The sequence below is a fragment of the Indicator indicator genome, chromosome 1 (genome assembly GCF_027791375.1).
Source record: "Indicator indicator isolate 239-I01 chromosome 1, UM_Iind_1.1, whole genome shotgun sequence".
Lineage (NCBI taxonomy): Eukaryota > Metazoa > Chordata > Aves > Piciformes > Indicatoridae > Indicator > Indicator indicator.
The window spans coordinates 7,438,832-7,457,223 of NC_072010.1; the positions used below are offsets into that span (position 1 = coordinate 7,438,832).

An 18,392-nucleotide genomic window follows, 5' to 3' on the forward strand; every position below is an offset into this window, starting at 1 on the left:
TCTGTTTGTAGCTTTAGACTGCTTACTAAGAATTGAAATGGGAGTGATAATAGGAGCTTTTTCAGATTAACAGGAAGAACTATTCCCAGGGGAGATCATGTTCTTTACAAGCATGTCATGTGTCTCTAATCCAGCTTGGGCAACTGGCTTTATTTCACCGTCATTATATATCAAAACAGAAGTGTGTCTGCTTTGTGATTCACTGCCTAAATCCCTGTTTGTTAACATTTGATCTTATATTAAGCCTATCAGTACCAGGTCTGTGTGAGCTGCGATGGCATACAGCTTGTTCAGGATGTTATTATAATTACAGCACTGCCACAAAACACTGATTCATATCTGCACTATTTACAGGTCTCTGACAATGCTATTAGTTCAGTACATAATTTACTAGTAAGTTAATAAAGAGACATTCACCCCATTAGGTAAAACATGCTTGCTTTGCAGACAGTCATGAATTAGATCATGAATTATTGGCTGCTTGCTCTGTCCTGGTTTGTGTTAGGAAGTTTGATCTTATTAACTCTGTTTGTCTGTGCATCTGTGCATATCATTTTTGAGATACTGTGGAATTAAAAAAAGAAAAAAAAAAAGAATTATGACAGGGGATCTACATGAAAAAAAATGGCAGGTCACAAAATCAAAATCCGATTTTCATACATTAAAACTGAACATGTCTTACCATGGCTTAAGTTTTAAATTATCAACTTACACATCTTTCCATCAATGGAATATGTTACTGTGTAACTGTCTGTCACTCTCACCATTTTTCTTTAGTCAAATCCCCTTTTTTCCCCTTCTTTGTGAAATTTGCATTCCTTACTCGGTATTGCAGAGCTCCAGTGTGTCTCTGAATTTGATTACATTTATCCTTTTCCTATATTGAAAATAATTTGGTAGACTGTATAAATTATTTTATGCAGTGCAAGAAAGGAAAGGGAAAGTATGTTTTAACAGATGAATTCTCATGTAAAGAGAACTGAATTTAATGGGAAGAAAAAAAACACCTCACTGGCTTGGGGTATTTTAAACTGGCGAATGTAGGGGCCTCTTTATAGATAGCAGTAATGGACAATTTTATAGACTTTTTTTTTGTAACGCAAAGGATCAGTTTCTTCCTCCTATAAGTTTCTGAGATATTTTCTACTAATTGAAACCACTGCTTGCAAATAACACTTAAGCAAAGCAGTGCGTTATTAGGACTTTAGATACACTGCAGTTATATAATGCCCACTGCGCCAGATATTCAATGCAATGGTACTAAACTGGTTAACAGGGGTCTCTCCCCAGAGTTCCTTTAGTAATGAAATTACAATTGCCCCAGAGTGCTACAGCAGCAGAAGAGCACCATGCAGCCAAATCCAACTAATTATTTCATCAACATGTTTGCACTGCTACCGGAGTTACGAATTTAGATAGCTCAGTGACAATTTATCTAGAGTAAGAAGTCTTCTGTGATTACATACCTTAGAAACCATCAGATCTCTATGGAGAATAACATTAGTCAAGTTAAAAAAAAATATTTCACATCTGTTTCTGTACTCGACAGGTGTAATTTTGTGGGGTACTGCTGATTTCTTTATTATTTCAATTCCCACCGAACCTGAAAGTAAGATTTTGGATGGAAAAGAAACTGACTTAAGCTATGATTTAAAAAAAAAGAAAGGGAAGGGAAAAGGAAAAGGAAAAGGAAAAGGAAAAGGAAAAGGAAAAGGAAAAGAAAAAGGAAAAGGAAAAGGAAAAGGAAAAGGAAAAGGAAAAGGAAAAGGAAAAGGAAAAGGAAAAGGAAAAGGAAAAGGAAAGAAAAAAGAAAGGGAAGGGAGAGGGAAGGGAGAGGGAAGGGAAGGGAGAGGGAAGGGAAGGGAAGGAGAGGGAAGGGAAGGGAAGGAAAGGGAAGGGAAGGGAAGGGAAGGAAAGGAAAGGAAAGGAAAGGAAAGGAAAGGAAAGGAAAGGAAAGGAAAGGAAAGGAAAGGAAAGGAAAGGAAAGGAAAGGAAAGGAAAGGAAAGGAAAGGAAAGGAAAGGAAAGGAAAGGAAAGGAAAGGAAAGGAAAGGAAAGGAAAGGAAAGGAAAGGAAAGGAAAGGAAAGGAAAGGAAAGGAAAGGAAAGGAAAGGAAAGGAAAGGAAAGGAAAGGAAAGGAAAGGAAAGGAAAGGAATTTCTTTAAGTCCTTTATAATCAGCAAAGATCTGATTCTAAAACTCTTAAGGAAAAGCTTGGTCAACTTTTTGCTTCTGACAGCCAAACCCACTAATGTACAGTGAGACATTTATTCATGTACTGTTAAAAATCTTGGCTGTAGTTTGAATAAACACTTTAGACTTTTAGACTTTAGCCAGCCCATATTTCCTAACAGTACCTCATCACTGTTGTCACATTCCTTACTCCACTTTTACTGTAGATATTAGAGCAGGCATTTTAAATGTATTTCCCAATGGCATGTGTCTTTTAATATCAAACTTGAAATATATGTGAGTACTTTGTTTGGCTGTGTTGCTTACATCACACCATTCTGCATGTTACTCTGAATCACACCGTTAGAAAAATAAGCTTGTTTGGTTTGGTTTGGTTTGGTTTTGTCCTACTTACCTATTTGCATTCTGCTCAAAGTTTGCAGCTAACTCTGAGTGAGTAGCCTAATGGTACTAATGCTTGAAAGCTGCTTAAGTTTCTTATTGAACTTGAAGTGCATGTTTTCTCTCTTTTTTTTTTTTTTTTTTTAATGCTACACCTTTGTTTGGAACAGCTATTCTCAATCAAACCAGAGCGGAAGGGAGGGTTTTAAACTTGTTAGTGCAAGCATCTTGGAGGCAGGACTGCTTAGTTTTGTTCTCAACTTGCTATGCTTGATCTGTGGCAACACTTTCCTTCTTTTGTGCTGAAGTTTCCCCATTTGTAAAATAGGTATACTGATCATTATCTTTGCCTCACGGGAGTTGTTGTGAAGTTTAAACGAGTTCATATTTGCAAAGCACTTTGAGAACCCCAGATGAAAAGTGCTTGTAAAAATACTGAATCTGGAATTGCCTTCTGGGTTATCTGTTGTAACTGGTTTTCCTGCACAAACCTGAATATGCTGCAGACAGTGATAGTGTCAGCTGGATGATTTTAACTATGGGTAAAGAACAACCATGTAGTTGGGTGTATTTAGTACATAAAGCGTACCTTAGTCCCAAGCAAGTGCCTCGTCCTTCCCCAGGCTGGACCCACCAAGGCTGGGCCACAGCATCTACTCCTCCCCTGGGCTCTGGGTCTCAAATTCCCTGCATGGCACTGGAGCCAGCTAAACTGGAGGGTAAGTCAGAGCTGTGAAGCAGTCTCTGCCCTCTACCACACCTACACAGGTTGGCCTGGGGCATCTTCCACTACCTGCAGAGCAGCCCTGCAGCTGGGAGGAGCTTTGCGGCTTCCTGGTGTCTTCATTCATCTCAGAATTCACAGGGTTTTGTTTTTCTTTCCCCTTTCTTCATCCCAATAACTTACTCTCACAACACCCCACAGCAACCTACAACTCCTTTTTCTCGTTCTTTGCTACTCTACTGTCCCACTTTGGCCTCTGGCTTTGAAGTGCAGACATGAATAGTTGTTCTGGGAGCAGTTTTCCTTCTAGCCACCATTAGAGGCTGCTGCCAGAGCCACCCAGATCAAGCCCAGCTGCCGACGGAGTCTTAGTGTACTGGGTATTTCCGTGCTTGGTTGCTAGTGGGAGTAGTTCCAGAAGGAAAGCATCGTGCATGGCACTGGCAGGAGACAAGACACAGAGAAACTGAGGATAACTGGGGAGTTAGAACGGACGGAGGAATGGAAACATGTGGTAAGAGCAAAGGATACCAAAGCTGGAGATCAAGCCATATGAGAAATGCAAAGGGAGAATGAATGCAGGGGGGGATAAACGATTTTGGGAGGGGGGGATAGAAAAAAAAGCTATAGATCTTGTGATAGAAATTAATAAAGAAAGATTGAGAGCCTTCTGGAGCCCCTGCTTCATTTCAAGGAAGCTTTTGGAGCCCCTGCAAGCCCCACTGTTCTGCTCATCCTTGCTAACTACTCTCTGCGTTCCTCCTTCTGTTCCTGCACTCTCTTGCCTACACTTAACTGTCTGCTTCCTCTGCTGTCCCCCTCACTGTAATGAGCTTCCAAACAAATGCAAACATTTCAGCAAAAACGTGGGTTCAGCAGGCCTGCTTGGCTGATCAATTGCTAACTGGGCATTGGGCCAGTCACTGCTGACTTTTATCTGAGATCTACTGGCCTAAATCACCTCACTCTGTCTCTTCTTCACTATTTCCAATCTATTGCTTTTACTAAAGTCATACTTGATTTCCAGTAAGTTGAGGTGGGAATCTCCAGTCTGCGAAGTACAAAATGGTCTTTTATGGGTGAAGAATTGCTTTGATTTGTCTTTTTATACTGGTGAGGACAGCAAAGGGAAGGGATCATCCCAAACCCAGCAGCTTTACCTTGGCCTATGTTTGTGTATCACAGTCCCTGACTCTATTTGAGGAGGGTATGACTTCTTATGCTTCAGGAAGAGGAGTTTATCTTATGCAGGGGGCATTTTAAAAGGAATAATGTGTGAACTGAAAGATCTTAAACTCAGTATGAAATTGCTATAGGTGTGGCTTACCTAGCAATAGAGATAATTTGCCTTGAGTTATACTAGCCAAGCAATAACTGAAGGCTTGATGTCAGAGAAAATCATTTCATTATAAATTATTTAGAACAGCTATACCTTCAAAAGCATTATATCATTTGGCTTTCAGGGTGTTTATGATGAAGGAAAAAATACAACAAAAAACTATGTCCTCCTCTTGTAGAGATTTTTTGCCATAACTTTTAGAAAAGTTTGTTTTGAGTTCATCTGTGTGGAAATTGAATGGGTGTCAGCTACTTCTCCCTCAACCCCATATAGCTACACCCTGTGAAATGAGCTACCATTAGCTAATAACTACCCATTTTCAAAGTGTTTGTAAGATATGACTCTTCTGGGAAGCATTAAAGCAAGTGGTGTTTTGCTACACAGTCTGCACTGGGTTTGTCTGTGAAGAATCCTTAACCTCTCTGATTTTTAACAGACAGAAAAGAAAGGCACTTTTTTGTAGTGTTATTGGGTCAACCTTCAAGCAGAGGTGTGAGAAATTTTAATTGTATAAGGTTTTTCAGTCCTACGGTGAGGATGTAGAGAATGATATTGGAGCTGATGTGGAATTTACCACCCTTTTTAGGTCCAAAGTATTACTGACCATGTTGCATTAGGTCATAATGAATACATTTTAAGTAATAACAAGTCAATCCCATACAGTGAGCATTCACATAGTTTATGAAACTATAAATTTTGTATAGCTTGCAGTAATAATAAGGTCAAGTTATTGATTTTGGAATTAGAATTATTTGTGATGTTTTTGGCAGAAAGGCCCTCTTACAGATAAAATTTACCTCAAATTAACTGCTTAAAAAGTTTTTAATTAAAAATCAGTAATTTCAAATATGCTTAATGCATTTGGCAGTAGTAAATTCTTGAAAGTTTTTGCAATATATTTGTATTATATAGTTTCTATATTTGACTTGTAATTACTTAAATAAGCTATTCTTTAAGCCTCCCTTTGCCCTGTGAGCACCCTGTGAAGTGGTGCCTGAATCACTGCATATAATTTTGCTATCTACAAATTTCAGGTCTAAAACCACTTCAGAATACTATGCTAGAGGTTCAAATTACTTTTCAGTGGCAAAGGGAAAAGAGTAAATCAGGGTTCCTTTACCCATGAAAGTAGTTGCAAAATCACCTTTCAACTCACCTTTAAAGGTAAACCTGCATTCACCATCCTTCTCTCTCTGGGGAAAATAAGCTGATGTCTTCCAGAGGAGTAATTAGACCATTAAGGTGGAGTCACCATGAAACCAATGTATTTTATCTTTTCTTTCTAAAGTTGTTGCAGTCAACTTTCTGCTTTGAGAGTCAGGTAGAGGTTGTGGACCAGGGTCTCCTCTCTATGAGTGTCCTGAGCACTGCTCAATGTCAGTCTTCCATACAACTGCAGTAGTTTCTGTTGTGGTTAGAATTTCCGTAAACATATTTAAAGGTTTCATCAAGTCAAAGCAAGAAGCAGAATTTCTTTCTAGTCTTCAGATTGAGGATGCTTTCCTGACTAATGGGATATTTTGACTGCAGTTTAAGTGCATTACATTATACAAAGTGCAACAACTTCAGTGATGGAAAGAAGGGTAATTAAAGTGTTTTTTTAGGAGATCATATTGGATAACAGGGCAGCAGGTTTTTTGTTTCCCCAACTGTCTAAAATTATTTTACTATATTAAATTCTATTTTCATCTAAGGCATATTGGAAAGAAATGTATTTTTTGCTTGGCTGGAAAAATTATTTGGCCTTAAAAAAATGTCATTTTTGTCAGGAAAAAAAGTAATAAAATCAACTTTGATCTGAACTGCATTTATTTATTTATTTACTTTCCCCAGAGTTCAGTTATATATCTGTAGGTGTTACAGCCAAGAGGCATTCAGATAAATAGAGAGATGGGTGGTGATGTTTCCATCTCTGAAATTAAATTAGTGCTAAGAGTAGTTCAGCTACATGCCTTTGGCTGGAAGAGTTTGTCTAGCAGGGCTTCTTTTTTTATGATGGAAAACCAGTTACTAGATATAAGAGATTGTGTCCAGTTTCCTAACTGTAGAAGAGAAACAGAATGACCAGGGAGCAATGTGATTTTCTCTTCTAACAAAAGGATTTGGGGAACATTAAATGAAGCTAATAACCAGCAGGTTGAAATATCCATTAGGAGATATTATTTAACTTGTAGCAAAGCTGTGGAATCCATTGACAGAAAACACTTTATATGGGTTTTGAAAGCAGTCGAACAAATTTGTGGAAGAAAAATCTATCCAAGGTTATTGAATTGGGAAAAAAAAAAAAAAAAGTATCTCTGATTCAGGAAAGTCCAGTCATCAGCAGCTGAAAGTGTACTCTGGATAAATATTTTGTTAACACTTTTCCTTTACCATCTGGTAACAGCCACCGTTGGAAAGAAACAGCAGGCTAGATGGACCCCTGGTCTAAATTATCACTTCATACAGCTTTTACGTTTCAGATCAGAGGTCAGTGAACAGATTCCTCTACACATGTTAACTCCAATCTTCCTTACAGCGTGATTGCTCAGGCAGTAGGGACAGCAGTGTTTCCACTAGGCAAAGGACTTGATTTCTGGGTGATCTGCCTGCCCCTCAGTAGCGATGTGGTTGGTAAGGTTCAGCTAGGTGGCTATGGTACAAACCTTGTTGGTGGCTGTCTTGCCTTGCTGCCTGCTTGTATCTCTGCAGCAATCCTGCTGACAGGAGCCACAGTCTCTGACTTAAATCTATAGCAGAAGTTTTTGCACTACAAGGTTGTGTGTGTTTTACCTTTTCTATTTCTATTCCTGTTGGTAGCCAGTAATAGGCCCCCTCTTGAAATCAAACACTGCATGGCAGATTGTGCAGGACGTTAAGGTAGCACTAAATAAGCTCAACATTGCAGAGCTGCATTAATATAGCCTTTTACCAGTGGTAATTGGCTGTAGACATGGAAAATATTGACCCAGGTGGATTTCCATGCTAGGTCTTCTCTGTCAGTGTCTGAGCTAGCTTGGATATCTCTGTGTGGGATTTCACTGTGCCGATTTGATGTAATGTAAGCTGTCTTCAGGGTCAGAATCCCTTGGATTCTAGCATTTAACTTGGTGGATATATTCAACCGTGAGGTGTACATAAATTCTTCCAAACCAACAGAACCCCTCTGGTAAAGAGACACTGCCTAAAAGGATAAAAGTATCTGTTCAGTGTGGTATAAGGAGTTAAAGGAAGGAGAGCCTCAGCCTTGGCCAGGAAGGTCTCAGAACTAGACTAGAATGCAGAAATGAAACAAAGTATTTTAAACAACAGATAAACTTCTTTTAGTCAAGTTTGTGCCTCCAGTGTGAAGTCTTACAGCTGAGTATAATAGCTTTAGACAAAAATAAAATAAAATAAGAATAAAAGGCAAATGCTGATTTGTCCTCTATTGAAACTGTGTGAATAGGAACATATTCAAGCTTCTAAATATGTTTTCTTCTAACAGTCTAAAAGCTGCAGGGACTTTTTCATTCCTAATTATATAGTGCAGTATGCTGTCTGTTTCTGACTTGTAACTTCAAGAATAGAAATTAAGAGTCATAAATGAAACCTAGGGAGAGGGGTAAAGAGGTATTTTGTATGCTCTGAAAATATTTTTACTGATATTGTTACCAGTCCCTTGTGTTTTAAATTCAGTTGCTATTATGCAGACCCTTTAACACACTGGCTGCTGTTTTAAATAAAATCCAGGGGTAACTAAAAAAAGTGAAGGACAATAAAAGTAAATCTCTTAGGACAGTTCAGTAGCTGTCCTGGTTGTCTCATAGGTCTCAGCAAGGTCATGTCATTAACAGGGCGTGGAAACACACAGTCGTTTCAGGCAATAGCACATTCTGAATTTCAGAAGTATTTTCTGAAATCTGAATTACTCTTTGACAATTTGGGTTCCCGTCTCTGTTCTGGAAGTGGAAAAAAAGCTCAAAGTCCTCTGATGGCATGCCTGCACGTCACACTGGTGTGAACTTAAACCCTTCTGGATGTGATCTGAAAGTTGTACCTCGTAAATCACCACTGCATTTGTGGTATACAAAGGAAGACTTTCCTTTGTTGTCTTTGCTTTCTCATGCAACCTTCTGGGTGACAAGGGTAGGACTTTGTACTAGTGGGTCCTGGATGTAGGAATAACAAAAAAGACTGAGATACTGCATCGATCCAGAGGGAGCAAGCTGGATCCGCATGTGCAGACTTTTTCTACTGCTCCTCATCTTCTTTTGCAGTTTGTCATTTGGTCAGGACACTGGAGGTTGACTTTCACTTAGAAAAACGGGTAGCTCTTTTCTATACAAACAAACAAAAAAACCCAGCAAAAAACCACCCACAACAACAACAACAAAACCACTGCAAAAATTGAAATGAGTGAAGAATGGGGGTAACTAGCACAATTTAAGGTCACTCTCCAAAACCTTATGGTGGCTGCTGTGGGCTAAAGGCTTGTAGAAGGCTGAAGGACAGAATTTCCACTATGTTGTAGCAAAATCTATTCATAAGATTTCCTAATTTCAGTTACTGGGATGAAAATAATTTCAGTTGCTGGTCTGAATTGTGAGGCTGCAGAAGCACAGCACTAGGCTTAAAACAGCACGCCTTGCTTTTTGGCAAGACTTGTTGTTAGCTCAGCTCTGCTCCAGCCTTCAGGCTCCTGATGGCCAAAGCACCAAAACAGGTTTGCCAGGGCAGGTGGAGAAAGGATCTCTTTGGGTGTATTTACTTGCAGGAATACTGTGCAAGAGTTTGGTTCCTGTCTTTGCATATACAAACACACACAGAGCACAACCTTTGTGTGTGGTGGAAGTGTTTGCCCTTCATCTCTTGCTTCTGAAGATTAGTTACAAGGGTGAATACAGCCAGGACAAGGTAGGGAGCTGCTTTTGTTGGTTATCTGTTATTTATGCTGAATACGCCTAGAGGCTACACTGAGGGTTGGTCTCTGTTTGAGATGAGCCAAGAAGGTGTAGACTCTTCTCTGGAAAGTTTATTTACACTGTAAATGTGAGATAAAGGAAGTGAGAGCAGATAGAGCTTTAATCCTCCATTTGAAAATTATCAAAAAAAGAAGTCACCTGCTTAAGGTTGCATAAGAAGAGTCAGGGTGGCACCAGGCCATCATTTTGGGGGAAAAGATTATTTATCTGTTTGTTTGTTTGTTTATTTATTTCAGTTTACCTAATTGTAATAGATAATGCCACTTGTTAAGCAATACAGATGATTGAAGGATTTTTTATTTTTATTTTTATTTCTCTCATAAATGAAACACTGTGAGTTTAGTACTTATTTGCTTTCCTCAGAACCAAAGACAATCCTGCTCTCACTAGAACCATGGATTAGACTTAATATTTCAAATAACGCTCTCATGTTAAGTGCAAAGGGGTTACCACTTTATTGCACCAATATTTACATATCTATTTAAACCAAAATCACTCTCAGGGTTTTGGTTTTTTATTAAGTTCATCTCTAATTCTGTTATGTTATTCATAATTTATTTCCCCCAATAATAACTTTTATCAAGTATTATTTTCAGTCTGTGACCATTCTATGAGGTATTTGGAATTTCATTACAAAAACACCTGTGTCAAACTTGGATTTGGGATTGGCTGGTGCCTTCATTGGACATTTTCATAAGCACTAGATCCTCTCTATCTTCCAGAAATAGCCAGGATTTTTCTTTACTGCTAAATTTTATCTCTTTATTTTTAACATAGGCATAGTAGTTTTACACTACTTTACAATGTGACAATAGGGCCTGAGGGTGTATGTGAATTTGCTACTGAAATTGGATCGTATCTAAGGATCATTATACCTAAGAAAACAGTATACCCTATGGTATATAAATATCATTGGCATTTAGTTTTAGCTCTGTACTCTGTAATTGGAAAGGCAGATCTGAAAACTGCTGTAGTAAATTTGAGATCCTTTGCTCTGAATTCTTAGTTGACATTTTAAAAAAATAAAATTTCTTCCTCTTGGAAAGAAATGCTATGAGCTGGTGCCAATAATTTTTTTGCCCCTGAGCTGTAAATTTTACTTAGTATGAGACAGGAAGGGTATGTATAGAATTTAAAAGAAAAATAGTGGGAGAGAGTCAGTTTCCCTAACTAAGGGAGTAGACTGATTCCCCTAGGGTCAGATAATATATTTATGTTATTATTCACTGATCTCTTGAAGAAAAGGTAATAATCAGTCGTCTCAGCTTGTCATGTGTATTCTTGTAACTTCTGGAAGACAGCATCAACTCTTGTCTAGGGAAACTTGAACTAAAAGGGTTAGACAAAGCAGGATCAAAGAAACAAAGGGAAACTCTAGTGCTTCTCTCTTTTACTCTTCTCTACCTGGTAGCTCCACACTGACATATAAAGGTATATATTAACCCAAAATATTCCATAGTTTTGCACTGATTCTCCCTTAATAACAATTTTGTCTTGATTTCTAAGCTTTGACTAAAGAATTAATAAACTCCATATCAATTTATGCTTTTTCTAGGAAGACTACTACTAAAAAAGTAATTAGATTTGCTTTTAGATAATCTATTAATGTTGGCATTCTGTAACAGAAAACATGGTAACTCTGTTTGTGAGAAGCAGGGGTGTTCCATTATAGGCTGCCAATTAGTGGGGAGGTATCTGGACAATAACTAAGCCCCATGGATTACTGTAGCTTTTAGCATCACAATGCTGTCCCATTGAGCAGAGATCATTCACTTGTCCTTGAGTCTATAGTTGTTTCCAACTAGCTCCTGTATGGAGCTGCAAGTGGGCTAATGTGCCTTGGCAGGACCATTTGGTCTTCTGGGGCTCTTTGCTGCCATATTAGGCTGCTTTGGATTTCTCTTCAGAGCACCATATTGCATAGCACAAGTGAACAGAATGATCATTACCAGTTGTCACCTACTATATTTCTAGTAAGTGCCTGAGGATGGTACTTGTTTACTTAGAACTTGGCTGAAGCAGTTATCAGCTTTCCAGTGATGTCTGCTTAGTTTCTTGAATACAGTAAGCATGAAACTCAGATGAAGGTATTCTGGTTTGGAACAAATTTTGGATAAGCCTTTAAAGAGAAGTATTTTTTCCTTAAACCAACCCCTTATTTGCTTTAAAGATAGCAACAAGTATTGGTAAACGTGTGCCCCCCTCACTTTCCCCCTTAAGAGTAAAATCTCTCTCATGATTCCTGTGTAAATTTTAAGTGTTGTGACATGATTATAGAAGGTGTTCCATATTTTAAGGACAAGGGTCCTTCATAACTGCATTATGCTACAAAAGTATTGTAAAATCTAGGCATTCTGTTAATATCTGTGTTGGGATGTTCCTTCAGCCTTCTTGTTTTATTCTCTTCTCTGAGATTGTCTTAGTTTTTAATGATAATGATTTGGTTTTATCTTATAATCGCTTTGTCTTTATCTTATAATTTGCTTCTAATTTAAAAGAAATATTCTGGAGCTGCTAGATTAATAATAATAAAGAAGCATTTAGTCACTGTAGTGAAGATTGGAGTCATCTTACCAGTTTATGTCATTTATTTCACTGCAGCATGGACCTGCTGTTTTAGAAGTCTGAATATCTCTCAAGGAATATTTATAGACCTCTGAGATCATTATGTTCTGTTGATCAATTACTAGGTCAGCATGCCCTCCAAAAAATTGCGTTAAAGCCCACAGAACTCTACAGGCAAATACATATGTGCACACTTTTATATGTATTGTATTTCTTTTATTTATGAAAACTAAAACCCTCATATCTTTCTTTCGGGGGCAGTAAAAAAGCCTGCAGGTTTGGAAGGGTATAGCTGGCTATTTAGCACTGGATGTGTTCATCATAGCAGACTGGACAGGATAATTGTCCTTCTGCACTAACTAAGCTTCAATTCTGTACAGACAAATTACTTTGCATGAAAATATTTCTGTCACTGGATCAGCTCTGTGTTCTTTTATTCATATCCATCCTAAACTAGCAGTATTAATCTGAGTGTGTTCTCTTAAAGATAGTTTTACTGTTAAAAAAATGTAACCTTTCAAATGGAAAATTTTAGACACTAAGATATTTCTGGGTTAGTGTAAATATCCTTTTCCAAAAGATCTTGTTTTTTCAGTAAATCAAAGTCTGTAGCTTACTGATTTTGGCACATTAATGCCATGTCATTTATTGATTTTTTCAAAAGACATGCTTTTTCCCTTGACAGGAGGCATCAATGCAAAGCACAGAGTACATGAAAACAAAATAAATGTAATCCTACTTTTTAGTGTTTTTATGATCTTTTCTCACATTTCCATTTTCATAACCATTCAAGTGGTATGGATCCTATAGTTTGTTCATTAAGCATGGTGTAGGGAATTATACTTCAGATACAGCAACAGTAAGAATTATAAATTTGATAAGAATCAGATATATAGTAATATTTATAGAAACAGTAGCAGCTTAGACACAATTACTGTCTTTCTGAGTGGGAAGCACTAGCAGGATGTATTAATGATTTATTTAAAAGAATGAAGCAAGGTGATTCTCCCCCTCTACTCAGCTCTAGTGAGACCCCACCTGGAGTACTGCATCCAGTTCTGGAGCCCCTATTCCAAGAGGGATATGGACATGCTGGAAGGTGTCCAGAGAAGGGCCACCAGCATGATCAGAGGGCTGGAGCACCTCTCCTCTGAGGACAGACTGAAAGAGTTGGGGCTGTTCAGTCTGGAGAAGAGAAGGCTCCAAGGTGACCTTACTGTGGCTTTCCAGTATCTGAAGGGTGCCTACAAGAAAGCTGGGGAGGGACTTTTCAGGCTATCAGGTAGTGATAGGACTAAGGGGAATGGAATAAAGCTGGAAGTGGGGAGATTCAGGCTGGACTTGAGGAAGAAGTTCTTCCCCATGAGAGTGGTGAGAGCCTGGAATGAGTTGTCTAGGCAGGTGGTTGAGGCCCCATCCCTGGAGGTGTTTAAGGCCAGGCTGGATGTAGTGTGAGGTGTCCCTGCCCATGGCAGGGGGGTTGGAACTAGATGATCCTTATGGTCCCTTCCAACCCTGACTGATTCTATGATTCTATGATTCTACGATTCTATAATACAGCACTGATTAAATTGACAGCCAAATCATAATTAAACATTTGGAAAATTAATACTTCTGGCATTGAAGGAAAGCAGCAAACCCAGCCATTGAATGAAAACTGGGAACTTTGCTATACAGTGCTTTTTAATAGAAGTGTAGTATTGATTTTTTTGTCTTTTCCAAATTCAACCAGTTGTCAGATAAAGCCTGCTATCACCATGGTTATGGTCTTTTGTTGTTCTGTTTTCAAACAAAACCAGCAGCTCAAGAACATAACAAAAATCTATCCTAAGTTCTCCGAGTTCAGATGAACTTCTGGCAATGCTTCATTCTGCCTTCTTGTGCTGAGACTTCTGAGCTCAAGTTAAGTGTCCTTTTGCTGTAACATTTGACAGTTGCTCTTTATGTATGGAAGCATAGTGGAGACAGGAATATTTTTAGGAACCCGTATTTTCTTTGCTTATCGTCTTTTCAGACATGCAGAAGAACACATTCATTTACAAATGCCTTTTCCTTCTGTACCCAGAATACTTAGAGGAATTTCATAATAAATGTACTTCACAAGAACAATAGAATTTCAGTTCATCTAGTTCTATGGCATTTGTTCTCACTTTCCCTCATTTGCAAAGAAGGGATGGGTCAGTAGAAAATCCATTAGCCTATTGCTTTGGAGATGGATTTGCTGTTCCCATGGTATGTATTTCCTTTCCAACTTGGACAAGTCTGACAGATAAGGACTATACTGCTCCATCTAACCAGCACTCTCTGAAGCTGAGTATGTTAGTTCATCATCAGGTAATGTACTAAATGACCAAAGTAAGAATATGAGGGAATTTTTATTAGTATTCTATGAAAAATCAATGCTATTACCACATAGCAGACCTTGGCACCTACATCCAGTGGTAGAAAGTTAAATGAAAGTTACTCAAACTATTTACCATGAAACAGTCTCAATTGTCTGCTTTTTGTAGGACACCATTTTTATTTTGACAATTTAGAATTCCTTGGCTTCGAGGAAGAAATATGAGAGATTTTAGAAGGTGTTTGAACAGTTACTGGTCTCTCTACTAAATTAAATTGACTGATTTCCTTAAGAGAACTGTAGTAGTAACAGTACAGAGCACAAATATTGTATCTTGATCGTATTGTTTAGTAATCACTGTTTTGATGAAGCCTGTAAGGACAAGTTGCTTATTACTAGTTTATATCACTCTAGTGGATGCAACACTTGATGAAGGAGGTCAATAGGTGTGGGTGATCAGGTAGATTTTAGTCTGAATCAGGTATGCCTTTTAGAGGGTTCTGTTTTGGTCTCATCACTGATGAAGCATATCACATTAAATCTGTCATCTGGCAGACTTCCCAATGAAGTGTTCTTCATTTTACAGCACCACTGACAAAACTCTCTTTGGCCCAAAATCACAGCTGAAGCATTTAGAATATATGATTCTCTGTTTTTCTTATAGGGTCAACGATTGCATCTTGCGTGTGAACGAGGTCGACGTGTCCGAAGTTTCACACAGCAAAGCGGTGGAGGCCCTAAAGGAGGCTGGATCCATAGTACGATTGTATGTTCGTAGAAGGAGACCTATTCTGGAGACCGTGGTGGAGATCAAGTTGTTCAAAGGACCTAAAGGTAAATATGAAAATGCATCCATTTTAAACATGATGCTTCACCTCTCTTGTAGCTCAGTTGGCATCTGGCTTTGTTGATTTAACTGGTTGATCTGTCAAATACTGAAAGGCAGTTAAGTTAGCCTGGTAGAATTTGAATTCATGGTTGCATGTCTCTTCCTGAAATAAAAAGGAATTCAAGAGCTTGTGGTTTGTTTCATTTGATGTTTACTCTAGAGATGGCTTGTTATCTTCTGAAGAAATGCAAGATGCAGAGATATTATGCTTTACATTGACAGCAACTATATTTCCTCTAAAGTTTCTATACTGAGACCTTTGATTTTCATTTAAGGTGCTGCTGAATGCAGTTTCTGAATTCTCCCTTTTTCAGAGGCTTTATGATTATTCAACTTATCCTTTCTGCTTTCATGTTAATAGTTTCTTCTGCAGTTATCTTTGGAGCAAGACAAGAATATGAATATACCCAGAGACACAGGAGAATTTTATTTTATACTTCACCAACATTACACAGAAGCTAGCATGAGGCTTTCACTAATCTAGATCAGCTTTATCATTTACAGTAGAACATTTTGGTTACAGAACACCCCCCCCACATTTCCTTTCTAGAAGTAGTGCAAATTGTGATTGTTATATTTTCACCTTTCCTTTTGCAGAAAGTTTTTATTTGCAGAAGTGTTATTTTTAACAAATTTCATCTCATAGTTTTTCTAGCCTGAAATTTCCCGCTGGGTACTGTACTTCAATTCATAGCTAATTGGATGCTTTCAAAGTACTTGTGGATAGAATGAACAGCAGTAGATGTTTTGATCCATAATAATTGCTTTATAAGCAAGTCTTTAATTAATGACATAAGTATGAAATGAAGAAATTTTACTGTCTCAATATATGCCACACACATGAGATTTTTCTGCCTGTTTTATCTACAGTGGGTAATCTGCAGCTTTTTCAGAGGTTTCCCTTACATCTCATCTCACAACATCGTTCTTCTACATTATTTTTTATGTCAGTAATGAAGTATATTTATTCCAAATCCATGTGAAAATGTGGACATTATCCACTCATAGTATGCCAAGATAATGCAGTGTTTTCTGTATTGAACTATACTTCTACTATGTGCATCATGAGCATTTGACACAGCAGTGTGTTCACCATGCTCTGCTCTTGGCAAGCAGTAAGATATATTTAAACATGCCTCTGAGAGTAAACCCCCAGAAGTCTGGATTCTTGTGGTCAATTACAATGCTAAATTGACTTCCTAATAGAAAAGCATCTCTAATGAGATTTTGTACGTGTATGAACTCAGAATAGTGATGTAGGCAGCAGTGGTTTTAAAGCTTTGGAATTAAACTAAATGTGTGATATGGCACTCGTTTTGAGTAACCTAAGGCTAAAGAAAATAAAATTAATACATCCTTTCAGGTTGTGATGAAACAGTAAAAATTACTCACCGTGACCAATTTTCTGCTGCATCTTGGGAAAAGACAAGAGAGGCAACGATTATCTAAAACATTTTTGCATCATGTTTGTTTTGATTCAATGCCTGGAACGATTTATTTTTATATTTATTTTCGTAGAAGAGTGGGTACCTAAAAAGTGTCTTTTACAACAAGTTTTGCTGCAAACATTTCATAGCTATGTTCTTATGTGAAGTTTGCTGCAGTTACATGCTATAAATGGTGATTTTTGTTGTTAAGATGAGTATTTTTTTTTAATTTTCACTTCAATATTATAGAAATAATATAGCTGGAAATTTGGATTTTAAACAAGTTGATAGGCAGTAAGTAAGCATACCCATTTATGCTTTCTATAGTCCACAGATCAAAACAGCACAATGAAGAAAATAGGTTGTAGATTGATCAGCAAACTAATCAATACTAATTATAATCTCCATGGCAGCCTTCCTTTCTTTCATAAAAAATAAATTATCTATTGAGAGGCAGAAAATTCATGGCAGAAGTTGAGAATAAAACCCGCGAATCTTTGCTCTGGGTTTCAGTGTTAGTTATTCATGTGATGTTCATCTATTAGTATTTCAAGTGATTTATCTGTGAACTGCCTTTTCACACCATTACTATACAGTGTGAGAACACCTTAGCATGTGTATGTACAGTGTTTTTCACTCCTCAGAGTGAAATTGGGATGTTGTAATGTACAGAGCAGGATTTTAAATTCAATCAGCATGATAGTTCCCTCCATTCTTTCCTTCTTACTAAGAAAGTGAATCAAGAAAGTGAATCCATTTTAGACAAAGCTGTTCCATACTAAATCTGGAGTAGTAAATATCTACCCCTGTCTGTCTCTGTCGGTATAAAACTCAGTACATGTGGAATTCATTCCTAGCTGTGTTTGGAATTTACCACATGAAAGCAAGTCTTGGCTTCTCTAGTACCACATCAACTTGGAGATCACTAGCCTGCCTATGTGCAGTAGATCATATCTTTCAGCACTTGAAGGTGATAATGAAGGAAATTCACAAGGCTTTTAATACAAATTTTATTTTAATTTATATGAAGTACTCAGGATGAGGGTTTTTATAAGCTATGACTTCATAGAAGTTAGATTTTTTTTTTTTAAGTGGATGTTAGTTTTCTAGCTAGCAACCTATCATATAAAAGATAGGTTAATTTTGCAAGTCTATTTTTAGCATAGTAAGTTAAATATGTATTGTAAAGCAATGAAGAGGTGATTCGATTCTGCCCTGCTCTGTTCTGCTCTGGTGAGAACTCACCTGGAGTCCAGCTCTTGGGCCCCCAACACAAAGAGAAACATGGACCTGCTTAAGCAGGTCCAGAGGAGGAACACCAAGGTGATCAAAGGGCTGGAGCATCTTTCCTGTGAAGACAGGCTAAGAGAATTGGGGCTGCTCAGCCAGGAGAAGAGAAGGCTCTGGGGAGACCTTTTAGCTGCATTTCGGTATCTGAAGGGGATCCGTAGGAGGGCTGGGGAAGGACAGTTTAGAAGGGCTTGTAGCCATAGAACGAGGGCAATGGTTTTACATTTCAGCAGGGTAGATTTAGGTTGGACGTAAGGAGGAATTTCTTTGTAATAAGAGTGATGAAATACTGGAACAGGTT

The 18,392-nt window shown here is 37.9% G+C and overlaps 1 protein-coding gene across 6 annotated transcripts in view; it reads left to right on the forward strand.

Annotated features, from left to right (window-relative positions):
- The window catches only part of DLG2 (discs large MAGUK scaffold protein 2), a 701,362-nt gene that overhangs the window by 345,354 nt on the left and 337,616 nt on the right, over positions 1–18,392 (forward strand). For all 6 annotated transcript variants that reach the window (XM_054382907.1, XM_054382932.1, XM_054382887.1 and 3 more), the window contains one exon: positions 15,150–15,319. In XM_054382907.1, coding sequence (XP_054238882.1) covers positions 15,150–15,319 — 170 coding nt within the window. The remainder of the gene's footprint in view (positions 1–15,149; positions 15,320–18,392) is intronic.